The 27,699-nt window shown below is 41.8% G+C and overlaps 1 protein-coding gene and 1 long non-coding RNA gene across 12 annotated transcripts in view; one reads left to right on the top strand and one right to left on the bottom strand.

Annotated features, from left to right (window-relative positions):
* Positions 1–27,699, bottom strand: part of INPP4B (inositol polyphosphate-4-phosphatase type II B) — a 366,072-nt gene that overhangs the window by 210,047 nt on the left and 128,326 nt on the right. The window contains exon 1 of one of the 11 annotated variants that reach the window (XM_038564561.1): positions 4,894–5,175. The exons of the other annotated variants lie outside the window; for them this stretch is intronic. Within the exon in view, the coding sequence (XP_038420489.1) occupies positions 4,894–4,913 (20 nt within the window). The 5' untranslated portion in view covers positions 4,914–5,175. Of the gene's footprint in view, positions 1–4,893; positions 5,176–27,699 lie in introns of those variants that run through there. 11 annotated transcript variants of the gene reach the window in all.
* On the top strand, positions 5,290–9,453 carry LOC111091084. Its single transcript, XR_005373857.1, has 4 exons — positions 5,290–5,411; positions 6,168–6,278; positions 8,214–8,263; positions 9,272–9,453. It is a non-coding gene; the product is annotated as an uncharacterized LOC111091084 (long non-coding RNA).

The following is a 27,699-nucleotide window of genomic DNA, read 5'->3' as shown; positions in this document are numbered from 1 at the left end:
GATCAGAATTTTAAATGCCACTGAACCAGCAGTGAGTTCACCATTTTCCCTTTCTAGTAGCTCCCGATCCAGCCTCAATGGAGCCCCAAGCCTAGACGCGGCCAGTGGTGTAAACAGGGAGGGCTCCAGGAGAAGGCCCCAAAATTCAGGCACAAAGAACAGAGAAAGGATTTCCCAACATTCAGAAGAATTGGGAAATAACTTTTCTTCTTTCCACTTTCTCATGTCCCAGCCCCCAAATCATCCAGTGGTAGCAGCAGTAAAAGTGGCAACAAGGAGGAACCACAGGAGCCTAAAACTATGAAGGAGGGCAAGTCTCCTCTCTATTGGAATTAAGACCCAAAGGGTGTAGGGTGAATCCCTTTACTTTATTTCTCTCTGTTCTTCTGCTTCTTGGCCCCAGAAGAGGGTGCAGTTGCAAAGCAGAAAGAAGAAAATAAAACCCCAGCTTTCTGGCTGGAACATCTAAAACCAAAGCCACGGGAAACAGGAACGTGCCAGGGAGAGTGTGAAGAGGAAGGAGCTCAAGAAAGGGACTTCTTAATGTTGTTCATAAACATCTGGCCTCACCTCAAGCTGTGCGTGCACAGATCAAAATAGCATATCAGAGACTTTAAGAAAGAATTTATGTGCTAGACCGCCTCCCAGGCCCCAGGCTGTCACCTGGGTGACAAAGATGAAGGACAGGTCCTAATGAAAAAATAAAAGCTTTGTAAATATGAGTGATATTGAAACTACTGTACAAGGCTTCACAGACATAATTTCGCAACTCACAAATATCTAGCAATGAACAACTGGAAACTGAAAGTTTCAAAAATCGTTATCATTTATGGTAGATCCAAACAAAGGGCAAAAATGTGTAAGATCTATATGCTGAAAACTATAAGTGCTGATGGAAAAAACCAAAGGTTTAAATAAATGGTGAGACATGTGGTGTTCATGTATTGGAAGACTCAACTTTATAGAGATGTCAGTTCTCCCCAAACTGATCATAGACTGAACACAATACTAATCAAAATACCAGCAAGATTTTTTTTAAATATTGATAAACTAATTCAAAAAGTTATAAGGGCAAAGAAATAGAATAGCCAGGGTAATTTTAAGAAAGAACAAAAATGGAGGATTTGCTGATTTTAGGACTTACTGTAAATCTACAGTAATCAAAACCGTGTGGTGGTGTTGAAAGGGTAGATATATTGATAAATGAAACAGAATACAGAAGCAACATGATCAAATTTTTTTTTTTTACAAAGTTACAGTCAATTCAATGGAAAAAGAGTAAGTAGTCCTTTCAACAAATGATATTGAAACAATTAGACACCCATTTGGGGAAAAAATGATCCTTTGCTTAGACTTCACAACTGAAACAAAAGTTAATAAAAAAATAAGATCTTAAAAAAAAAGACAAGTTATTGACTAGAAGAAAACATTGGCAAATTATGTATTTCACAAAGAATGTGCTTCCAATACAGAGTCCTCAAAATTCAACAACAAAAAACCAGCCTATTTAATAAATGGGCAATGTTGAACCAACATGTCTCAAAAGGGGATATACAGATAGCAAATAAACCATGGAAAATTTTGTGATTTCATTGGTAACGAGGGAAGTGAAAATTAAAAGCCTGATGGGATGGCGCTATGTATCTCAACATGGCTGATGAGGGTGCAGAACCACTGAGATTCTCATATGTTGCTGGTGAGAAAAATAGTATTTTGGGTTTTATACAGCTTAATACACACTTACCATAGAAGCTAGAAATTCCAATCATAACTATTTACCCTAAAGAATTGAAAATTTAGGGTCACAGAAAAACCTACATATGAATATTTTGCCAGGTCCATTCATTCATAATCACCCCAAATTAGAAAACACCAAAATGTCCTTTAATTTTTTTAAAGGTTTTATTTATTTATTTGACAGAGACCAAGAGTAGAGAGATCACAGAGGAAGAAGGGGAAGCAGACTCCCCACTGAGCAGGGAGCCCAATGTGGAGCTGGATCCCAGGATCCTGAGGTCATGACCCGAGCCAAAGGCAGACGCCTAACCAACTGAGCCACCCAGGCCAGCAGTGTTTACACCACTGGCCACCTCTAGGCTTGGGGCTCTATTGAGTCCAGATCGGGAGCTACCAGAAGGGGAAAATGGTGTGAATGGTTAAACCAACTGTGATACAGCCATATTATGGAATAGTACTTAGGAATTTAAAAAAACAGACTTTTGATATACACAACTTGCATGAATTTCAAAGGCATCAGACTGAGTGAATGAGGCCAGTCTCAAAAGGATATGTTCTCTATGATGTCATTTATATATCCTTCTGAAAAAGAAAAGGCTATGGTGATAGAGAACATAGTGGCCTCAGGGCTTGGCATGGGTGGAGGCATGAATGAAAGGGGCAGCAGGAGGGAGCTTCTCTGTGGTGAGAGAACAGTTCTGTTTCCTGATTACGATGGTGGTTACAAGAATCTACACGTGTTGCTAGAACTGTACAACAACAAAAAGTCCATTTTAATGTACGTTAATTTACAAAATAGAACAAATGAGAAAGGACATAGCCATTTTCTCCGATAATGAATTAATAGCAAATAAAAACATCCATTTAGTCTGGGAATACAGAATCCAAATTATTAAAAGGTCATCCTTTTCCACATGAATGAAATCTCTTAATTTCTGACAACATTGATTTGAAATGGCTGAGTCAAAGTGTCAATTTATCCCATGCTCTACACTTCCAAGATATCTGCTAACATAGAGTGTCCTAGGAGAGAGAAAAGATTCACATGAACCATGGGGAATATCTCATCAGACTGGAGAGGAAGGTGCTCCTGCAGGAAACTCAGTGACTTCCCAAGGCAATGACTCCAATTCATGGGATAAACCTCTTGTTTAAAATTACTCATCTTTAAAATAAATAAATAAATAAATAAATAAATAAATAAATAAATAAATAGAATAGAATAGAATTACTCATATTTAGACCTACAAAAGAGAAACTATGGCTAAGGCTTTTTGTTAGGTCAATTGATTTTATTATATTTATTCATATGAATTTTTATTTTGAGTAAGAGAGAGAAAGAAGATTGAGAGGAAAAGAGCACCAATTAAGCAGAGATTATTGGAAGAGAAAGGAAAGTAGGGAGAAAGAAACCATAGGAGGTTATGCTTAAATTGCTGGGGAAATGACTTAATGCAGACATTTCTTTAAAGCCATGCATACACATACCCATACACTTTTAAGATTATTTTTTTAAAAAGAGTGAGTTATTTATTTATTTATTTATTTATTTATTTATTTATTCATTCATTCATTCATTCATTCATTCATTCATTTGGAGAGAAAGAGAGAGCACAAGCAGGGGGAGGGTCCAAGGAGAGGGAGAAGCAGACTCCCTGCTGAGCAGGGAGCCTCATGTGAGGCTCCATCCCAGGACCCAGACATCATGACCTGAGCAGAAGGCAGCTGCTTAACTGACTGAGCCACCCAGGGGCCCCAAGACCATTTTTTCTTACTAAAATTAGATACGCTTCTGGAGCAGAAACTCTTTGTAAGAATGGTTTGTAAATATCACTAAGCCAATCAAAATATTCTAAGACATTTTAAAAACATTCCAAAGATAACAGGCACGGAGAATTAAAGCAAATGATTATTAAATAGTTAGTATTAAATACTAGTGATGGGTCAATATCCAATCCTCAGATTTTGAATTATATATATTTTTATCAGAATTGTGCTTTTGGGTTTATGTCAGTTTCTTAATGGTAGGAAACAGTGGTAAGAGATTTATTTTTTTTAAAGCTAGCATTAAAAAAGTTATACAGTATATGGTCAAAGTTTTACAGTGTATAAACATAATTTTAGAGTATAATGTATTTCAAACCTATGTAGTAAGAAATTCACTCAGCTTTAAATTGCACAATGGGGCATGCACTCTGAAACCAAGAAATTCTTAGTGTCTATATTTTTAAGCTTAATGGCATTTGGATTTGCTTTACATTCTTCTGTTATTAAGCTATAAAATTCTGTGGTTTTAAAAATATTTTTTCTTTTTTTTCTCCTTTAATATGACAATATTTTAAACCAAAAACTCTTTAAAAAGAAGGCCAAAAAAAAAAAAAAAGGCCAAAAACCAGAATATATTAATTCATTCACAAACATTTATTAAGGGCCTACTATGTTGTAAGCATTATTCCATGCATAAGGACAGCTGCAACAGAGAACAAAACCAAAATCCCTAACTCATGGAATTTAGACTCTCATGGTAAACAAATAAATGAGACATCAGAAAATGATAAATGCCACAAAGAAAAAATTAAGCAGGATACAAAGGTGGATGAGCACTGAGTTGGGACTACTACTTTGTATTTGGTGGTTGGGAAGGGCCTATCTAATACAATGTCATTGGAACAAACACCTGAGGCAAGGAAGGAAGGAAGCCATAGATCTTTCTTGGGGGGAAATCTTTTCAAGCAGAAGAAACAGATGGCCCAAAGGCCTGGGAACCTGGTGGTCCCCATTTTCAAGGAAGAACAAAGACACCAATGTGGCTAAAGCTGGGTAGGGTAGAAAAAGAGCAGAAGATGACTAAGGAAGAGAGGAATGCATTCCTTTTATATCGCAGCATAACAAATGACCACAAACTTACAGTTTCTATAAATATGAAGTCTGGGCCATGTCCTCAACTCAGGGTCTCTTGAGAATGAAATCAAGCTGTAGGCTGTGCTGCATTCTCATGCCTCATGGAAACTAAGTAAGAATCCACCTCCTATCTCACTCAAGTTGTTGGAAGAATTTATTTCCTTGTGGCTGAATGACTGAGGTCCCCATTTTCTTGCTAGTTATCAGCTGAGATCACTGACACTCACCCCCTAAAGGTCACCCTTGGGGTCTTACCAGGTAGCGGCCCTCTCCATAGATGGTTCACAAGAGGGCAGTTTGCTTTTTCAAGGTCAGTGGAGAACCTCTGTCTCTAGTCTGCTGAGATGGTATCTTAGACAAGGTTATCCCAGCCACTAGGTATAATGACTGGAGAGATCATCCCATCAGCTTTGGCATATGGGGTAACTATCCTATCATATTCAAAGGTCCCGCCCACACTCAGGGAAAAAGTATTATGTACAGCAAGTACACCAGGGAGGTAGGACCCTTAGGGGACATCTTTGCATTCCGCCTACCACAAGCAATGGTGAATGACATCGTCTAGAGCTCCACAGGCCACTCTAAGAACTTTGCCTCTATGAGTGAGGTGGCGGATTGAAAGAAGATTCTGAACTGACATTAAGTTTTAAAGTGAGAATCTGGGCTGCCGTGCAGAGAACAGACTACAGGGAAGCAAAGAGAGAAGCTTGGAAGTGAGTTAGAAGAAATTAGGATGAAGTTGAGACACATCAGATTCTATTTCTATTCTGAAGGTAGAATGAACTAGATTTTGTGATTGGCTGCATATAAAGAATAAGAGAAAGAAGAATCAGAGACTAGAGACTAGGGCATGAACAATGGGAAGGGCGGAATTGCAACGTCTTGAGATGGGAAGACTGAAGATAAATAGGATTGTACGGGAAGGAGTAAGCAGCAAACAGGAATGAGAAGTTCAGTTTTGAACATTTTAAGTGTGAGACATTTATTTAAAAGTCAAGTAAAGGGGCTCCTGGGTGGCTCAGTGGTTCAGCATCTGCCTTAGGCTCAGGGCGTGATCTTGGGTTCCTGGGATCGAGTCCCACATTGGGCTCCCTGCATGGAGCCTGCTTCTCCCTCTGCCTGGGTCTCTTCCTCTCTCTCTGTATCTTCAAGAATAAACAAATATAATTTTAAAAAAGTAATAAAGGTCAAGTAAAGACATCAGGTGGATGGATATGGGAGTCCTGGAGTTCAAGGGATCAGTCAAGGAATAGAGATAAAAATATGAGGATCTGATGGACCATCAGAATATTGATGATATCAAAAGCTTTGAAACTGGGTGGGAGTGAATGAATGAAAAGTGAAAGGTTTATATCTAGCTTCAGATACAGGATATCTCAAAGTTTAGAATTCGGGGTGATGAGAAGCAACATGCAAAAGAAATAGAGTAGTAGCCAGCACCCTAATGGTAGGAAGAAAAAAAGTTTAATACCTCAACTAAAGAAACTAAACTAAATCTTTAAATCTTCTCAACTAAATCTCAACTGAAGAATGTGTTTGAAGGAGACAGTGATCCCGTGCAGGTGTGCTGAGGAGAGGACCACTGAGAGCTCTCCATTGGATTTAGCAACATGGAGGTGATCATGACAAGAGCTGTTTAGGTAAAGTGATAGCAATGAAATCCTCGTGAGCATGGATTCAGGAGAATGAGAGCAGGCAAAGTGGGGACAGCTCTTGAAATGGTTCTTCTATACAGAAGAGTAGGGAAATGAGCATGAATTAGAAGATGTGGGAGCCTGGGTGGCATTTTTCATGCTAACAGACATGATCTAGTAGAGAGGGAATAATGTAGGACGCAAGAGTAAAAGGGGATAATGTTCTTAAATAGATGAGGAGAGATGGAATCTAAAACACTAGCGGAGGGATTGACTTTAGACATGAAGCAGAATTTATCCGTAATAGCGGGAAGGCATGTGGAGTGCATGTCGGTAGGTTGGTAAATACAGCGTGGGAAATTGTCAAATTCCTCTTCTCAATGAAACAGAAACCAGATAAATCAGCTGAGAATGAGGAAGAGGGAGATATTGTGGAGGTTCTGGGAACAAGGAGGTGTACAGTAACGGTGCACAACAGTGGGAGAGCAAATGGACCAGGGAAACCGAGAACTAGCCAACAGTAGCGGGGAGTTAGGAACCGAACGAAATCTGTGAGCACAGTAGTCAGGTTATCCTGGCTGGCTCAACTGCAGGGAGGCATGTATGCAGTAGGTGAAGAAAAGGTTGAATTCGTCCATTTGTTGTTGTTGTAGCTTTTATTTTTATCTATCATCTATCATCTATTATCTATTTATCATCTATTATCTATCATCTATCATTATCTATTATCTATAATCTATCCATGTAATCATCTATCATCTATTATCTATCTACCTCTCATCTATCTACCATATATCATCTATTATCTATTTATCATCTATTATCTATCATCTATCATTATCTATCATCTATCTATTATCTATTTATCATCTATCTATCTACCTATTATCTATCATCTATTATCTATCAGTTATCTATCTACCTTTCATCTATCTACCATATATCATCTATTATCTATTTATCATCTATCATCTATTATCTATCATCTATCTATTATCTATTTATCATCTATTATGTATCATCTATTATGTATCATCTATTATCTATCATCTATCTATCATCTATTATCTATCTACTTATTATCTATCATCTATCATCTATTATCTATCATCTGTTATCTATCTACCTATCATCTATCTACCATATATCATCTATTACCTATTTATCATCTACCTATTATCTATCATCTATCATCTATCATCTGTTATCTATCTACCTATCATCTATTTACCATATATCATCTATTATCTATCATCTATCTATTATCTATTTATCATCTATTATCTATCACCTATTATCTATCATCTATCTATTATCTATTTATTATCTATCTATCATCTATTTATCTATCTATCTATCTATCTATCTATCCATCCATCTATCTTTCCTTATTTTACCCAGGGAGTATAGTAACTGAAGAGAGACCCAGGAGTTGAGGCTATATGTAAGGGAATTGTTTGGTGATTCCTAAGTGATGGACCATGCAACCTCATGGATAAGGAAAGAAGAGTGTATAGGGGAGAACGGGTCATGAAGGGTACAGACATGACTTTAGGATCAATGAACAACTACAAGGAGTATGTTGGCACGATATGAGATGGAAAACAGAAAATAGAGTACTTTAAGATTCCGGAGGCGTGGGATGGATGACAAGATGTAGGAGATGACCAAGAGCGGGTTGCTAAAGTAGGGCAGAGAAAAGCCTGAGAGGCCCAGGAACTGAAAAGATAATTTATGCAGCTATTAAATCACCAGATGTATGAGAGGAGTTGTGCTCCTCTCACAAGGACAAACAGTGGATTACAAGTTGAGATCCTCATGATATGAGGGCAGTACCACCTTTAGGTGACCCTAGTAAGGCAAGGAATCCAGTGATGTGTCTGAGGCCATGAGCCTCAAACCAAGGGAGTTTTCACAAGGTTTATTCATTTATTCATGCAGGTGTGAAGGGCAGCCATCTGCGGGGCTGCGAGAGAGAGCGCCAGCTTCCAGTTAAGTGAAAAGACCTGGCTGAGGACGGGGATGGGGCTGAGGAGGGACCTCGGGTATCAGGGAAGATTTGGGGAGCAGATGGATGGCCTTAGGGCCAGAGTAAGGAGTGGACAGACAGGTAAAATAATCGGTGGCATGTGGGCCAAGGATGATCTGGGAATGGCGGCTTCTGCACGGTCAGGAGGAGTAATGGTTACTGCCACTATAAGGAAACTCACTTTAGCTAGGGCAGCACTCATTTTAAAATGTTACAAAGACCTGACATTTCCCATTTTCTGACTTTATTTTGTTCTGCTATGTCGTCTTAACCCTGCCTTCCTAAATGATCCGGTAATTATTTTAGAGGTCAAAATGCAACTGAGTCACAGGTAAAGCAGTCTAGATAGAACAGTGAACATTCCTACAGAATGTTTTTTTTTTTGTTAAAAGAGAGAAAAGTAATTCAATCAAAGTTCAAGACACCGCTACGAGGAGATGGCACACTGCTTTCATTAATGCTAAATAGATTTTGAAGATGTATTTGAATGGATCAAATGTACTGCAACAGTTTTTCAACATAAAGCACATGAGAAAGCCATTTACTGTTTCTCCAAATACCACTCTTTTAAAATACCATTCTAAAATTTCTGATTATAAAACAGCTTACCTACTGGTGATTAAAAGGTCTTTATCCTCTCTCTAAAAAAGAATCCATAGAAGGATAAGAATGGGTTTTGGCAGGAAGTAGAAAGACAGTAAAAGATAAAGGTCACAAGATTAAAATTTTCAATTCAAGAGCAATGGCTATATATCCTTTTGCAAATTTTTGAGAACTGAAGTGTTGAAGCGTATGTTCCAAATAAATGTTTTCTCACTTTAAATGACCCTGGATGCAGCTATTTTCTATCTCTCTCTCTCTCTCTTTTTTTTTTTTTTCTGGATAAATTCCTCAGAACTCAGAATTAGGATTGAATAAAATCATAGTATGTTTAGAGCAGAAAATAACTACCGTCCAATTCGTTCTGCAGAAACTGAAGCCGGAGAGGCCGACAGGCTCAAGACCACCTCACGCGTCAGCAGCGGTGCTGGGGTTGGTCCCTAAGCTGCAGAAATCAGAAGGCCATTCTGATTTTTTAAAAATCTGCTTCTAGGGGATCCCTGGGCGGCTCAGTGGTTTAGCACCTCCCTTTGGCCCAGGGCGTGATCCTGGAGTCCCGGGACGGAGTTCCGCGTCGGGCTCCCTGCGTGGAGCCTGCTTCTCCCTCTGCCTCTCTCTCTCTCTCTCTCTCTCTCTATGCCTATCATGAATAAATAAATAAAATCTTTAAATAAATAAATAAATAAATAAATAAATAAATAAATAAATATCTGCTTCTGAAAACTAAAAGATAAAATGGTGGTGACTTGTTATTCGCTGCTTGTCAAAGCATTTATCATTCTTATCTGAAAAATCCTCATAAAATTGTGGTTTAGTTTAGTCCTGACCAGCCTGCTCCTGAGCTCCGAGCCAACTTGTCGCCTGCACCGTGTGATCTTCCCTCTGAGCAAGAGACCTCGGGGGACGGTTCTCTCTCTTCTTCTAAACTTTGCTCTAAGACTGGCTTCTACCCTAGAGCAGCATGAACTCTCCTGTGGTTCTTGTCCATGTCTGGAGTTACTTTCTTCACCAAGGGAGAAGACTGTTTCTTGTTGGCAGCACCATCTCCTTCCATTACGTAACACACATAATCTGGAACATTCCGATTGATGACACCCTTCCCAGGTACTTCTGCGCTGAATTGAATTTCTCACTTTCTGAATCATAACCAGAGCCTCATATACTATGAGGGACAGAACGGCTTCTTCCCACAGCTCCCTCCTGAACCCCTGGAATTGTATTTCCGGAGGGCAGTTGTGGTATGGACCACACCCAAACACAAAATGCCTGCACATAACCAAATCCTAGGAACAAATGCAAAAATAAACAAGTGGGACTACTACAGATTAAAAAAGCTTCTGCACAGCAAAAGAAACTATCAAAACAATGGGGGATAATATTTTCAAATCATATATCTACTAAAGGATTAATATCCAAAATAAAGAACTTACATAATTCAGTGGCAAAAAACAATCCAATTAAAAAATCCAAATAAAAAAAGAGCATATAAATAGATATTTTTTCAAAGAAGACATGCAGATGCTCACATATACATGGAAAGATGCCCAACATCATTAATCATCAAAGAAATGCAAATCAAAACCACAATGAGATATCGCCTCACACCTGTTAGGACGGCTATTCCCAGAAAGGTAAGAAATAACAAATATTGGAGACAATGTGGATAAAAGGGAACCTTTGTGCACTGTTGATGGGAATGTAAATTGGTACAACCACTATGGAAAGCAGTATGGAAACTCCTCAAAAAATTAAAATATAACTACCATGTGATCCAACAATCCAACTTCTGGGTATTTATCAAAGAAAATGAAAACACTAACTGGAAAAGATATGTTCACTACAGCATTATTTATAATAGCCAAGATATGGAAGCAACCTAAGTATCTACTGATGGATGAATGGGTAAGGAAATCATGGTATGTATGTGTGCATGTACGTGTGTTTCTGTGTGTTTAGGTGTATGTGTACACACCTAAACATTCAGCCATGAAAGAGAATGAAATCTTGCCATTGGTGACAATACGGATGGACCTCAAGGCATTATGCTAAGTGAAACAAGCCCAACAAAGACAAATACTATATGACCTCTCCTATATATGGCGCCCAATATACACAGAGAACAGACTGGTAGTGGTGGAGTCTGGGGGAGGGGTGGTGGGAGGAATGGGTGAAGTGTCTTTTTTGCTTGAGTTTAAATAAATTGAATAATAATAATTAAAATAATAATAATAATTTGGAGGCTCATGACTATAAGCCACACAGACTGCTACAGCCCTTTGTGTTACAGGCACAAGCAAGGTGACCAATGATATCTCCATCCATTACACAAACCGTTATAATATATTTAATTTATCCGGATGACTAAGCATCCCAAACATAGTAAAAATAGTCTTACTCTCTTGCCTTCTTCTTTCACTTGCTATTTCCTGAGGTAGGTCTTATTCTTAACTGCTTTTCTGAAAATCCTATCCCACAGAACAGAGACCCGTGTATGTGTGGCTCATCAGAGACCTACAGCAACGGAGGGAACTTTTATGATTTAATTCATACTGGTAACAGCAGGAAAACACAGTTGACGAGATAAGAACGTGATTTGAAAGTCTATTCCAAAGACTCTATCAGAGTCGTAATAGTGACTCTTTGTTTTAGTCTGTAAGCCTGCCATAAAGTACAGTCTTCTGTGTGGCTTAACCGACAGAAATTTATTTTCTAACAGTTATAGAGGCTGGAAGCTGAAGTCAGAGTGCCAGCATGGTTGGATTCTCGTGAGGGATCTCCTCCTGACCTGTAGATGGCTGCCTTCTCGCTGCATCCTTGCATGATGGACACAAAGAGCAAGTTCTCTGGTGTCTCTTCTTATAAGGGGACTAATTCCATCATGAGGGCCCCATCCTAATAACATCATAACTGTAATCGCTTCCCAAAGATCCCATCCCCAAATAACATCACAGTGGATAGGGTAGGGCTTCAAGAGATGGATTTTGAGTAGATGCAAACATTCAATCTGTAACACTCTTAAAACCTCTAATTTTAGGGACGCCCGGGTGGCTCAGTGGTTGAGCTTCTGCCTTCAGCCCAGGGCGTGACCCCAGGGTCCCGGGATCGAGTCCCGCATTGGGCCCCCCACAGGAAGCATGCTTCTCCCTCTGCCTGTGTCTCTCTGCCTCTCTCTGTGTCTCTCATGAATAAATAAATAAAATCTTAAAAGAAAAAAAACACCTCTGACTTTAGAAATTACTAGAACATAACTCAGTATTGGACATTATTCATTACTTTTGCTTTCTTCATAGAGAACCCATTTGAATTACATTTGCAGATGTCTGGAAAGTTCTACCTTAATATGACTTTGGTTACTGAATCTGGCCCATCTCTCTTGAAATAAGTCTATTATTGCACCCTTAAAAATTGCTATGCCTACAAATTATCTTCTCTCTCATCCATTCTACTTTTGTTTATTTTTCTCTGGAACTTACCGGCAATGCAGTATTGGACAATTTACTTAATGCTTCTAAGCTTAATTTTTTTCATCTATAAAATAGTGATAATAATACTACCTACCTTCCACAATTTTTTTTTTTTTGAAACTTAAATGAGACAATCTAAGCAAACACTCAGTAATTGTTATTATTGTGTTGGTGATGGTACTGGTCATGAAAACAGTCGAAGAAGTAAGAGTATGCAAGAACTAGTAGTATTCTGAAATCTGAAATATTGCTTGGGCTTATCATCTGTCTTACTGATTTGTGAAATAATAGGAATATATATTGTATTCTGTGCCTGGTTCCTGACAAAAATTTAAAACCCTTGTAATTTCCTAAGTGATAAGAGCACTGGGAGCATCTTTTGTTCTAATATATTTTGTCTTTGACCCTGTTTCCTGAGACAGAGCTCCTAAATCCTTTGGAATTTCCTGCATGATAAGAATATTTTTGTTCTAAGGAGGCAATGTTTGGTGGGCTCCTGGATAAGGGGCTGGTCACCAGAAAGAACAAGACATGATTATAAGCTTAGAATTTTCAGGCCCACACTCTTTCTTCTATGAAGGGGAAGAGGGCTAGAAATTGGGTGAATGACCAACCCTGCCTATGTGATCAACTCTCCATAAAAATCTCAAAAGTCCAAGGTTCTGATAGCTTCTGGTTGGGTGAACACATCCCCGTACTGGGAGGGTGGTGCATCCCAATTCCACAGGCATCCCACACATTTGTTGACCAGAAATGTGAGAAATAAAGCATTCTGTGTGAATGGTAAAGAAGAAGCACACTCGAGTGTTTCTTTGCATGAGATTGTTTCCTGAAGTATCGAATTACTACTCCTTTTCCCAATATGGCTTTATTTAAGTCATTATGTTTTGAATGTTATTATACTTTCTATTCCACATCCTATTATTGCTTAAAAAATTGAAGTGTTAAAGGACTTTATTGAGAACCTTGAACAGATTCTTCCTAAAATATCTTGTCAATGAATTTTAAAACGGAGTTGTAGGGTATTTCTATTTTTAACTTTTTTAAAAAAGGGTTTATTTATATATTTGAGAGGAGAGAGCTAGAATGGAGGGGGCAGGAGAGAAGCCTCAATCCACTCCCCGCTGAGTGTGGAGCCTGATGCAGGGCCTGATCCCAGGACCCCAGGATCATGACCCAAGCCAACATCCAGAGTCAGCCCTTACCTGACTGATCCACCACCCAGGAGCCCCTATTTTTGGCTTTTTGAGGAACCTCCATACTGTTTTCCAGAGTGGCTGTTGATAACTTTTCTCTATTATTCATACATTTGCTTCTCTTGATTACAGTTTAAAACAGTTTCTGAGGCTTTACATGATTGCTTTTTAGTTTCTTCATCCGTTTATTAATTCATTCTTACAAACTTCACTCATCTAAACTTGACAATGCTCAAAAGTGAACTCTCAATCTTCCCTGAAGACCTGCTTCATGGTGGCCTTCCCCTACTAAGTTAGTGGCAACTCCACTGCTCCCCAAAGTCTAAGCCAGAATCTCTGGGTTCACTGTTGTTTCCTTTCTTTTGTGTCACATCCATGTTGCCACCGAATCCTATTTATTCTGTCTTAAAATAAATCCAGGATGTGGTCACTTCTCAGCACCTCCAAACCACCTCCCAGGTGAAAGCCACTGTCACTCTTCACCTAGGTTATTGTAGAAACCTCCTTCTTGGCCTCCTGCTTCCACTCCTGCCCTCCTGCAGTGAGTCTATTCTCAACACAACCCACAGTGGAAGTCCGGTCATGCCACTCTTCTGCTCAAAACCCTCATGACTCCACTCGGAGTGAAGATGAAGCAGACACAATGGCTTTCATTCCTGAGGCACCTAGGCCCTTGCCACCTCCTTGGCCTTATTTCTTTTACTGTCCTCCCTGTACTGCTCATTCAACTTTTGCCTCATGGGCCTCTTTACTGTTCTTTACATTGGCTACAGCATCACCACTGCCACCATCACTCTTCAGCTGATATCTACATGGTTAACCTCTCCAAGTTTTTGCTCAAATGCCACCTTCCAGATGTGACTGGCACTGTTTGCCTATTGAACTACACATGGTTCACCCGCTGGCCACAGGTGGAGGACACATATAACCAAAGACAGGTAGGCATAAACAGCCTAGAGTTGGTGTATATTCATTTTTGGAAAAAAAAAAGAAAGCTATTCAGCTTAGTGCTATGAGACACTCAGGTTGATGATGATAATGATGGTAAAGATCATTTATTAGGTACTAATATAATACTAATATAATATATATTTATAATATAAATAGTATTTTTATTATAAAAAGTACTACTATGTACTAGGTACTATGGCAATTGCATCGCATGCATTATTTTCTAAAAAAATCTCAATCCTGATGTTATGAGGTACTCTCTATCCCAATTACAGATGAATACTGTGAGGTGCCCTCAAAACTCTAAGCAGTACCTCTGTTTCTAAAGACTTCTTAAAACTAGATTGTGGAAGAGCTACCAGGAACACAGAAGTTATCCAGTAAAAATCAATACTTTGTATTGTATAATTCACTAATTAGGTCCTCTAAGTGATGCAAAAAAATTACTCCCTTACCTCTTTTTGCCTGCAACCCTCACCCCTTCATTTCTGTTTCCTCATCCAACCCCCTTTAAGCATGTGATAGTCATAGATAGTGACAATCTTCACGAAGAACCTTAGCGTTCATCTAATCAAACCCAAAGTCTTCATTTTTGAGCCAATAAAACTGAAGTGAACATACACACATAGTTCCTTCTTGAAGTTAATGTCTAGTTAATAGCAGAAGGGGCCACACTTTTTAAGAGTGATGTGACTTGGTTTACAGTCCCAGAGTCTGCATTGGACCCCTATGAATTGGCTTTATGTGTTGATTATTAATATGCATGACTCAAAAAATAGAAAGGGAAACTTTTTCTTAGAATGAGTTTCCATTTGCTGTCATAAAATGTTGCTTGTTCTCCATTCTTTGCCTCTCCAACTTCAGAGTTGTTCATGATTCTATTCTTAAAATCAGTTCCAGAAGAAAACCCTCCTTATCTCTTGGAAATTCATCAGTCCTCCTTTCTGACTCCATCTCTCTATAGAGAAGGCACTAGATGGAACGTGACTAAAGCTCTCATTGAAGAATAGACCTGAAAAGTATAAAAAAGGAGAAACACTCTCCAAAGAATATGTATTCTCATCTTTTACTCACCTTATCCTTGAAACACAAAGAAAATTTTGCTGCCATATCACATCCACGACTAGCACTTTTTAACTCCAAGAATTTTTAAAAACAATCTCTGAGAAAATAATAAAATTTTATAACAAATGCTATGAAACCAGTTATGTCAAAAAAAAAAAGAAACAAATTATGTCTTTTTACCGTTTCCTCCTAAATATCCTTTATTATTTAAATATATTCTTCGAATGAATTTGGCAGGAAAGATAATATCACTTGAATGGTACTTGTTTCAAGGACTAGTGGGGGCCTAAGGGAGGAAGAGATGGCATGAAAGAGTAGGGAGAAAATTTTTTTTTTTCCTACCCAAATATGAAGGGATTTTTCCTTAAAATCTAGTTTATGAACACATTTTTAAAGCTAATCTCAATGGTGTTATGGTGTTATTATCATTAGCAAGTGACGTTTACTTATGGGAAAATTAAGCAAAGTAATTAACATTCCTGATGAAAGAAACTTCCTCCAACATTACAACCACAGGCCTAAGAACCGTCAAGTACTTTAAAAGCAAAAAAAAAAAAAAAAAAAAAGCACTTTAGAAGCTCTATCACAGAAGCAATAATAGAATCAGTCATAGAAGCAATTCATTTTTAGTGGTACTAGAGCTATGTCTCAATAGCCAAGAAATTCAGTGCTGGCTGGCAGTCCGCCCAACACATACGCAAACCCAAGGACCCTCAGAGACTGTTTCTCCTATTCTAAGTCCTTGGAAAAATCTTCAGTTTGAGTCTAGATAAGAAAAAATAACCCTCACTAGACACCATTTTTAAGTTTAGGATTGAAACTTTCAAACCTGCTTTGAATTGGAGAGACTGCGTCAATGTTGAAGAAGATAAAAATGAGATAAAATTCAGGTTATCTGCTCTGCTTTTCAATGGATGGATGAGGATTAGCCCCGGCTTATTATGGCACCTTAAATCTGTTTTTAACAATCAATTCTTATACTAATTTCTAAAGGAGTGTGCTTATTCATTTTCCAATTGACATGTGTGACTCTAAGAAGATCTACTCGGCATGTGTCTACAAGTGAATCCGGTCATTTCATTTGCTTGTAATAATGCAATAATACATGCCCAGCACCACTTAGATCAACTTAACTTAAATCATCATTCAATGATTTCAGTTGACTTAAAAAACTTCCTTTATATGCAAGATGTAAAACTGTTCCATAGTGTGACAAATTCATCCGTTCCCCACCGTACTCTAAAGAAGACTTTTTCATTATTAGGCATTTCGGTATTTCTATTAGGTATTTCTTACTCTAATAAGCTTAAGTACATTGATCAAGGAACCCAACAGATCACCCATAAAACAGGGTGGGCCCGTTGCTAGAAGCAACTATCCCTCATTGTGGCACAGCCTACAAAATGGTTTGCATATATTGAAAGCAATGTGCAAACACTGGCACTAAATGTAATCAAGTGCAGCAAAATAAACTCTATTTTCTTCTTTCTCATTCTACATCATATCTTTGTTATCTTTGATCTCATCCTTTTCTTCTGCATTCTTAAAACCTCTTATATTTTTTTATGTTTTCTAGTTTCTTTAGCTTCCATTAGTAAAATCATATTTGTCTTCCTTTCCTGACCAATTCTTTCCCTTCCTTAGGTCTACTGCACACCATCTCTATCACCTGTACTTGTACCATGAGATAACCATACTATGCCACAGAACTACAGACAGAAATGAATTTTACTTAATAGATTAGGGTAAAAAAACCCTAAGCTAGAGCATGCTTTAAGGGGGAATACATTGTCAAGGGGCAGGTAACTTTCTTTTAAAAAAAAATTATTATTATTATCATTTTTCAGAGGGAAAGAGAGGGTGGGGAGGGGCAGAGGGAGAAGGAGAGAATCTTACACGGGCTCCACGGTCACTCTGGGCTTGATTGCAAGACCCTGAGGTCATGACCTGAGCTAAATGGAGTTGGATGGTTAGCTCCCTGAGCCAGTCAGGTGTCCCAGGGCAGGTGACTTTCTATATTCCCTCTGGGAGGGTCGCTCCAACGAGCTCACTCATACGTATTAAGTAGAGCTGACAATAGATCAATAGATCAATAGATCGGCAAAGTCAAACCCTCCTGGAAATAATTTACAACAGCAACCCTCCGGTGGTCTCGCTAAGCCACCACCAGCTGGCCGAGTGGTGCGTTTCGACCTCCTCCTTGAGGCACCAATCTCAAGCCCGACCACCATTTGGTCATAGGCAGCCAAGAAGCCTGGTGGGGGTGGTGACCAGCACCTTCCACTGACACGCCCGGAGACTCTTGTTTCTAAGTCCCCAACGAGAGTCCATTTGGAGAGTTCCAGGCCACTCTGGGTTGGTAGGACTCGTTCCCTGGGCGAGAGGTAGCCACAAATGGGGGAAAAATCGTCAGTGATCAGCATGGGAAAGAATCGAAGGAGCACCACCTCCACATACAAGTGCCGTTGTGTGTGTTTTGACCAAAGTTAAAACTGAGCTCAAAACCCCAAGAAGAGGGGTCCCAGAGAAGCAGAGGGATTTGGTTTCCACTTTCACAAGGCGTAGAGGGTGTACAGGCCACCACGAACGACAGAGGAAGTGGCGACCACCGTCGGGGGTGACATGTGCGGCTGCCGGCAAAGCGAAGCAGCAGACCTACTATCTTGTAGATCTTGGCTGAGGTTTTTACACACAGATGTTTAGACACCTGCTCATGTACGGGGGGCATGGGAGGGACTAGGACGCTTGCAGCAGCAAAACGGCATGATCAGATAAACAGTTTAGAAAGCAGGAGCTGAGAAAAGCTGCTGAGATTCCTGGCACCTGCTACCTTCGGGGTATCTGATGGCTCGTCCTTTAACCAAGAAAGGCAAACACCCAAAAGCACAGCTTTCAGGGGAAGAACGACGTTCAGGTTGGGGCAGTAAGCATATCAGGTAACTGTCAAAACAAGTGTCTGCTTATCAAGCTGAAAATAAACCCATCGATGAACACAAGAGACGGTGCGTCCGGATCTCACCAACGGCCGTCCGCCCAGGTCACAGGCCACGGGGCTGGCCCTGCCTGCGGACGGGGTAAGGGACAGGAGGCTCCGTGTGGGTCGGGCGTGTTCAGGGCCCATGCGCCGGGCCACAGTGTGGGGGAGCGAGGGCTCAGGAGGGTGGGGCCTTGCCTACAGACGCTGCTGTCCGAGAACAGGTGTGTGGGGGGGGTAATACATACAGGCCGTCGCCCACGCCTTGGTTGTGTTTGCTCCAAGTCTGCGTTTTCTCAACCATGCAGCTGTGTTTCTTGGAACACGGCATCTGATAAGCTGCTAACAGGTGTCCCATGAAGAAGGCTTCTTGTGCTCAGATTAGCTTGGGAAAGCTGCGGGCGACACCTGTCTTCTGAGAGTCCCCAAGGGCCCCAAGGACTGACTAACGAAGGCCCTGAGCAGTCCTACAGCAGAGTGACCCGTTTCGTTTTTTTTAGCACAGCATTTTCCAAGTTATTTGACGTAAAACTCCTCCATTCAAAGAAAATATATGAATAAACTGAAGGGATATTCGTGTTTTAAAAAAACAAAACAAAAAACTCTTTAGAAAAAGCTGAAATGTGTCCAGAGCAGCAGAAATGTACAGTGATAATGAGGAAAGTGACTTTAGTAAATACGGGCAAATCCAATACCAAATTTTCAGGTCAAATATAATTCCTTGCAGACCTAATCATTCCTGTAAATTATCCTCAAAGCTACATTAGCTCTCAAAGTTCTTAAGCAGGTAGGTCTTTGTGTACAGATATTAACTTTATGTGATATGCATTTTAAAAGAGGAGCGGCTTCTGGCTTTTCTATACAAGCCGAGAAGCTATTAAAGCATGCTCCAAGCATGTGCTGTCCCTTCGGTGACTGAAAGGTCTAATTTGCAATCTGAGGAATATGACACCTTTTGAATAATGCAAACTAAGAAAGTGCTAATTGGTTTCCATGGTCATACCTACAGCCTCATGAAAATGGATTAGGAACATAAAGAAAAACGCAAAATATATGACTGCAGAGCAATTTATGTTATAAATGAAAGATGAGTTGAGTGAAATGCCGAATAATAACAGCGATGGTTTTAATGATAGGTGATGAGCAGGATTTGCACCTGCTTTGCACCAGGCTCTATACACTATGTCCAATCCTCATCTGCAAAAACAAAGCCACACCAAACCCAAGGCTAGGCAAGCTACTCAATAAAAAAAACAAATAAATAAATACAAATCATAGGTCGCATTTCTTGAGCACATACTACGCGTCAGGCACTGTCGCGCACATCTCACATCAGTAAGCCTTGTGGACCCTGCCACAGCCTGCGAGACGGGAACCACCATTGTCCCCACTCCACAGGGGAGCTCACACGTGAGGCCAGGCCACCGTCCTGCTCAGCAGCAGCAGAGCCGGATGCATGGATGTCTCTGAACCACCTACTCTTTCTGCATATTCTGATTGCATATTGCATATTCTGATTTCATATTAAATCGATATAATTTTAATAATGCGTAGCAGGTGGCTTAGGTCAGAGCTTTTTCCTGACTTTAGGCAACTGTGTCCCTAGGGGATGTTGATACACCATCAGCTGGAGAAGCCAATGCCCCTACTTCTGTGTGTGATGTCTCCCTATATTCTCACAGTCTGGGTCTGAGGAATGTCACTTGAAGTTGCTTCTGTAGACAGTGACATACGCAGCAGTAAAGTGCCTCAGTAAACACCAACAGCAGTTGACTCTTTGTGTCATATGCAGGAATTTCTGTCCTGATTTCAATGCTATATTGTCCAAATCTTAGTAAAATAATTTCTTGAAAATTTTCTGCTCAGTTCTGTTTCTGTTTTAGCCAAACTGCTCTCCACATGCCTCTCGCCAGTTTGTGCCACCTGATGAGGAGCCCTGTCTGATGTTAGACTTTATTTCTCAGATAATAGAAACATTATGTCCAGGGATGCCTGGGGGGCTCAGTGGTTGAGCATCTCCCTTCAGCTCAGGGCGTGACCCTGGGGTCCCAGGATCGAGTCCCGCATCCGGTCCCCGCAGGGAGCCTGCTTTTCCCTCTGCCTGTGTCTTTGCCTTTCTCTGTGTGTCTCATGAATAAATAAATATATTTTTTAAAAAAAGAAGAGAAACATTATTTCTAGATCAAAGGTTAAATTGACCCCTTTGCCACTGACCATTTCAGAGAATTGTGGAAGTCACATTTTAAGAAAGAACTTCAGGGGTGCCTGGACGGCTCAGTTGGTCCAATGTCTGACTCTTGGTTTTGGCTCAGGTCATGGTCTCGGGGGTCATAGGATCGAGCCCCACATGGGGCTTCCCACCTGGTGGAGAGTCTGCTGGTGCTTCTCTCCCTCTCCCTCTGCCCATCCCCCACCCCACCCCAGTTTGCTCTGACTCTCTCTCTCAAATAATACATATATCTTTAAGAGAAAGAAAGAAAGAAAGAAAGAAAGAAAGAAAGAAAGAAAGAAAGAAGAGAGAAGAGAAAAGAGAGAAAAAGAACAATAAAGAACAGTAAAGAACGACCTCACACTCCACTCCCCTTCACCCGCCCTCCATCCCTCCCTCCTTCCTTCCCCTCCCCATCCTCCCTCCCCCCTCCCCCCTCATCCCGCCCTCCCCCTCCACCCTCCTCCTCTCCCCTCTCCCTCTCCTCCCGCTCCCTTCCCTCTCCCCTCTCTCTCCCCTCCCTCCCTCCTCCCTCCCTCCCTCCCTCCTCCCTCCCCCCTCTTCCCTCCCTTCCCCTCCCCCTTCCCCCCTCTCCCCTCCTCCCCTCCCTCCCCTCCCTCTCCCCCCCTTCCCCCTTTCTCCTCCCATCTCTTCCCTCCCCCCTTTCCCCCCTCCCTCCCCCCCCTCCCTCCTCTCTCTCTCCCTCTCCCCCCTCCCTCTCCCCTCCCTCTTCCCGCCCTCCCTCTTCCCTCCCTCCTCTCCCTCACTCTACCCTCCCTCTCTCTCCTCCCTCCCCCTCCCTCCCTCCTCCCGTCCGATCCCTTCCCTTCCTTCCTTCTTCCCTCCCCCTCCCTTCCCCCCTCCCTCCCTCCTTCCCCTCTCCCTCCCTCTTACCTCCCTCCCTCTCCCCTCCCTCTTCCCCGCTCCCTTCCCCCCCCCTCATCCCCACCTCTCCCGTCTCCCTCGCCCTCTCCCCTCCCTCTACCCTCCCCTCCCTCCCTCCCTCCCTCCGCTCACTCCCTACCCTCTCCCTCCCTCCCTCCCTCCCCTCCCGCCAGCAAGAGACCCTACGCCAGAAAGAAAGAAAAAAGCGTTCGGGCATAGGCATAACAACGTCCCCCACTCAACAAGCAAATGCACAGCGAACACTGAGTTACGGTCGAGGGCATCAGAAGGCTCAGCGCAGCAAGCAGGGAACCGACCTTGCTGGGTGCTTTCTCTAAGGCAAGGCGGTGCCAAGCACTTCATGACATCTGTGAATTGCTCAGAATCACGCAGGAGGGAGGTCATCATGACTTCCCCTGACAGACGTCACGGAGAGCGGGCGACATGCCGGGGGTAACGCAGCTGTCGGCAGAGCTGGGACTTGAACCCAAGTCTGGCGTAAAAGCCTGCTGTGCTTCCTACTATATCACATCCCTTCCTGAGCTTTAAAGTCGGACAAAAGCTGCTTTCAAGCGAGGTCACTGCGAAGAGGCAGGAGGCCTGATCTCATTAGCTCCGTGACGGAGTGTGGCAGCCACGGCAAGGGCATCACGTTCGACACGAGAAAGCGATACTTGCCTGACATTCACCCGTCTCAAAATGTGCAAGTCACGTGTGGCCTCTGGAGTTTGCACTTCCTGCCACGAAAGAGTCTAAAAGGAAGCTGAAGTGCCCAGGCCTCCTCTGTTCTCTGAAACTATTTAAGATTCTAGACAAAATGCATATTCCCTAGGAAACCCCTGATACCAAGGACACTTCTGCCGTGATCCCCCTTCTCCATCTTGTCCCAGCGGCACGACCTAGAGGAAGTCAGACGCCGCTGTGCAAAGCAGGGACATATCACCTTCCAGACCCGGATGCCAGGGAGGTGGATGAGGGAAGACACGGGACAAGCGTGACCCACTGCAAAGCTCACAGCGCCTTAGCGGCCTCTCCCTGCAGGTGCACAAGGTCCGAGTGTGTCGGGGCCAAGGCGCTTCCCGTGATGTCCACTTGGATCAAGCCAGACACGGAGAAGGAAGGGCCCACAGGTGCAGGGCTCTCCCCTCACCTGTGCGTCTGGATCCATCACGCGAGTGCATTTGCCGCCGACCTGCGTGTCTCCCTGCTTGCTCGCTCCCAAAGAAGACCATGCGCTGGCCTTCTGTGTTGCTCTTGGGGATTTTAATGTGTGTTTTTAGAATATTCTATGCAAGAGCATCAGTGAAGTAGCTTTTCCATGTCATCCATGTCCTCTAACTTTTCCATTGGTGCATTGAAAAGAGCATAATGCTACTGTGTCTTTAATAATCACAGATATGCAATTCCGTCTCAAAGAGGATTTTTTTTTCCAGTTCCCAAAGTCCGTTGCCTTTATTTAACATAGAAAATGTTCTAATGAGAGACTCCTAACTCTGAAAAACGAACAAGGGGTGGTAGAAAGGGAGGTGGGCTGGGGGTTGGGGTGACTGGCTGACGGGCACTGAGGGGGGCACTTGATGGGATGAGCACTGGGTATTATGCTATATGTTGCCAAATTGAACACCAATAAAAAATAAATTTATAAAAAAAAAAAGAAAATATTCTAGACACACATAGAGAATCAGTGTTGTGGAACCAACAGAACTTTCTGCCATAACCCTACTTTCTGATACTGGAAGACTTTTAAAAGAGAAATAAATACATTCAAAATATACGACTACTAAAGTGCGTGGCTGTAAGTTCTTAAATCCTTCTGAAGTTCAAATAAATATTGATAAGAGAAGATGTCGTTAAAGAGATACTCATACATATGGTTTTAAAGAGTATAATCTGGTGCTTAAATTAAGGAAACTTGCAAGACTCTTATTTGCATACAGGGAACGAGTAGTGATAGGAAATGAGAACTCTATGAAAGTCTGATTCCATTTGAAATGAAAATAAATCCATCCTTTAAAACCTTCTGTCCAGGCAGCCCGGGTGGCTCGGCGGTTTAGCGCCGCCTTCGGCCCAGGGCCTGACCCTGGAGACCCGGGATCGAGTTCCGCATCGGGCTCCCTGCATGGAGCCTGCGTCTCCCTCTGCCTGGGTCTCTGCGTCTCTCTCTATCTCTCATGAAAAAATAAATAAAATCTTTTAAAATAAAAAGAAGGTCAAGCAAAACATCAAAAAATAAAAATCTAAAGATTTTGTAATTTGGACCTTACCTTCTCTAAGCACATACATTTGACAACAGTGGAAAATAAGTATTCATGGTTTGTAAGAAAGCAAAATAATCCTAAAATAATGCAGATGCAGAAACACATACCCATACACACACAATCTCTGAATGTTTATATAGGCATAAATATCTACACGTATAAATGTCACATAAAATAGGGGAAATTTAAAAACAAACGGTGGACATCTATTGTGCATGTCTTTCAAGGCCTCTCCCACACACCCGGGTGTCATAAAACGACACCTCATAGGGGATCCCTAGATGGCTCAGCAGTTTAGCACCTGCCATCGACCCAGGGCTTGGTCCTGGGGTCCCAGGATTGAGTCCCGCGTCTGGCTCCCTGCAGGGAGCCCGCTTCTCCCTCTGCCTGTGTCTCTGCCTGTCTCTCTGTATCTCTCATAAATAAATAAAATCTTAAAAAAAAATTAAAACGACACCTCAAGTCTACCTAGAGTCACAGGAGTCCTAGGTGTATGTCACATGACATCACTACGGTGAATGCAGCAGAATAAATGAAAACAGGTTTTCTTTTTCTGAATGAGCTCAAGAATATTTTGTCACACCCATTCTGATAAAATTATATAGATTTTTTTTGTTTAACCTGGGAGGGGTCACATGCAAAAGGTCACAGAAGAAATACCAGGGCGCTCGTTGAGCGCCCCACCGACAACTCTGTGACAAGGCAAAGCGGCCTACGCTGAAATAGTGAATTCTAAACACGGTTTTCAGCCTTTCCAGTGTATTACGATCCATCCCTCACTGTTACCCTGCAAGTTACTGGTTTCGGATGTAGTCTGATGCGTCGGCTGCATTATATTCACTAATTTGGGGGGATGCCATTCAGAAATATATGGTCCTCAGTTTGCATCCATATAAATACGAGGAAGTCCTGGTCATGAATCAAAATTCCAGCAAGTAGGGGATCCCTGGGTGGCACAGCGGTTTGGCGCCTGCCTTTGGCCCAGGGCGCGATCCTGGAGACCCGGGATCGAATCCCACATCGGGCTCCCGGTGCATGGAGCCTGCTTCTCCCTCTGCCTATGTCTCTGCCTCTCTCTCTCTCTCACTGTGTGCTTATCATAAATAAATAAAATTTAAAAAAATTAAAACAAAAAATTCCAGCAAGTAATTATTGAACCTCTACTATGTCGTGGGCACGTGCAATTGAATTTTAAGATGAAGCATTAAGGAAAAAAAAGAATTGAGGCCCCTGAAACTCTCCAAAGGATAGAATATAAAATAGAAAAACAAAATAACAAATAAATAAGTAAATAAATAAATAAATAATAAATAAATAGATAAATAGATGAATAAATAAAAATAGATAAATAAATAGATAAGTAGGTAAATAAATAGATGAATAAATAGATGAATAAAAATAAATAAATAAATAAACGAACAAACAAATAAATAAATAAAATAGCAATATAAAATAGAGAAGGAAGCAAAGATTCCATTAGATCATTAGCTTCCTATGAGGCAGAAAGATAAAACAGAACGAGCTCTGGAATTGGACCAAATTGGATTCTAATCTTACTTGTACCATCGGCAGCTGCAAAACTTGCTGTGAAACAGGGATGACAACGCGGCGCGGGCTACAAAGATCACGCATGACGGGCACTGAAGACCTCCTTTGCACGCTAGTAGATGCTCAATAAACAATGAGATCCTTCTCATTAATAGCTTGATTGGTAACAGCTGCAAAACATTAACTGATGCCCTCTAGATATTTTTCTAAAAAAACCGATCACTGTAGTCACCACATGAAAAAATTCCTCCTCGGCGCCGGCTGAGTGAATGAGCACGGAACGCAGCCTCACCTACGGGGCCATGTGAGACGGAGTTCATATGCAACAGAGACAAGGTCAAGACGCATCCATCTGTCTCAATTCTTCTGAGAAGGATTTCCCAAAAAGGAAGTTTTACCCTTTCCCCCCCTTTTTATCTGCCTTTGGAACCTGACGTGGGACTCAATCTCAGGATTCCAGGATCACACCCTGGGCCAAAGGCAGAGGCTCAACCGCTGAGCTACCCAGGCGTCCCATATCCACTGTCTTTCATGCCTACATTTGTAAGCCTCTCTACAGGGACCTTACCCTGAAAGTCAGGAAGATACGATGACCAATCAGGGAACAAGAACAGAAAATATAATTCAGATCTAAAAGAAGACGAGAGAGGAACTACCAAGTGTAAAATAGCAAGAAAAGGTAACTTAGAATACAAAAGTAAAAGGGTGAGGGGGTCCCTGGGTGGCTCAGTGGTTTAGTGCCGCCTTTGGCCCAGGGCGTGACCTCAGGGTCCCGGGATCAAATCCTGCATCGGGCCCCCTGCATGAAGCCTGCTTCTCCCTCTGCCTGTGTCTCTGCTTCTCTCTCTGTCTCTCATGAATAAATAAATAAAATCTTAAAAAAAAAAAAAAAAGGAAAAGGGTGAGTACCAAGTAAAGACACCAGGTTCAGTCGGGATGCTGGAGTGCTCAGACGGGAAGTGAGTGGCTATGTGTCTAAATGAAGATGCGTTACATGAGCAGGACCACCTGATGCGTGGGAGGCATTGTCTCTAATGCATGCAAATAGATCCTATCCAACGACTTTAAAAACGGGCTACATGCTATTTCGTGAAATTTGAGTCTACATCTATAAATAAGACACAGACTTCTTGCCCCCTTTAAATCTCATGCAGGGGGGAAAAGAATTCAACTCCAAATTCTGTTAAAAAAACGGGCACTGAGGGGGGCACTTATGGGATGAGCACTGGGTGTTATTCTATATGTTGGCAAATTGAACATCAATAAAAAATAAATTTATAAAAAAAAAAAAAAATCCCAGGTCAAAGCGCAAACGACATCGTGGCCACATGAAAACTATGGCGCTCCGTACAGCTAGCTGGAGAGTTCTGGGATTGGAGTTTCCTGGTAAGAAACAATTCGAAGGGACAACGGACACAAAATCACACAGGTTCTTGGGAAGCTCACCACAAGGAATGTTCACACAAATGTACCCCGTTTCTGTGCATTTGTTTCACAGAAACCTGAGATTTCTATTGCTTTAAAGATAACGGCGAGGTGGGCGCCTGGGGGGCTCAGTCAGTAGTGTCTGACTCCTGATTTCGGCCCAGGTCAGGATCTCGGGGTCCTGGGATCGGGCCCTGTGTGGGGCTCCGTGTTCAGCGGGAGCCTGCTTGAGGTTCTCTCCCTCTCTCTCCCTCTGTCCGCCCCCCACTCTCTCCTTCTCTCTCTCTCTCTGAAACAAATAAGTAAACCTCTTAAGAGATAATGCTGGGGAAAAAAAAGAAAAAGAAAAAAAGAAAAAAAATAGAAATAATGCCTGGAATCTAAAAGGAACGAAATGCAGATGTTATCAGTGCAAAGCAACATTCAAACCAAAACATAACAAACAACCAAAACAATACAAAAATGCTTCTTCTCCCTAACGGAATGCTCTCCCAGCACAAGACCTCAGAGGCTCCTGGGGGGCCGGGGAGGGAGGAGGAGTCACGCCTGAAGCGGACAGCCTCAAGGGTCAGAGACCAAAAGGCAATGATAAGTCTGCAACATGTCCGGTTAATGGGGAGAGAAACCCACAATTCTGGCAAAGAAGGAAAAGGGAGGGATCCCTGGGTGTCTCAATGGTTTAGCGCCTGCCTTCGGCCCAGGGCAAGACCCTGGGTCCCGGGATCGAGTCCCACATTGGGCTCCCTCCATGGAGCTTGCTTCTCCCTCTGCCTGTGTCTCTGCCTCTCTATGTCTCTCATGAATAAATAAATAAAATCTTTAA

Source organism: Canis lupus, chromosome 19, assembly GCF_011100685.1.
Source record: "Canis lupus familiaris isolate Mischka breed German Shepherd chromosome 19, alternate assembly UU_Cfam_GSD_1.0, whole genome shotgun sequence".
Classification (NCBI taxonomy): domain Eukaryota; kingdom Metazoa; phylum Chordata; class Mammalia; order Carnivora; family Canidae; genus Canis; species Canis lupus.
Note: the sequence above shows the minus strand (reverse complement) of the source record. Positions and strands in the feature narration are given on the sequence as shown.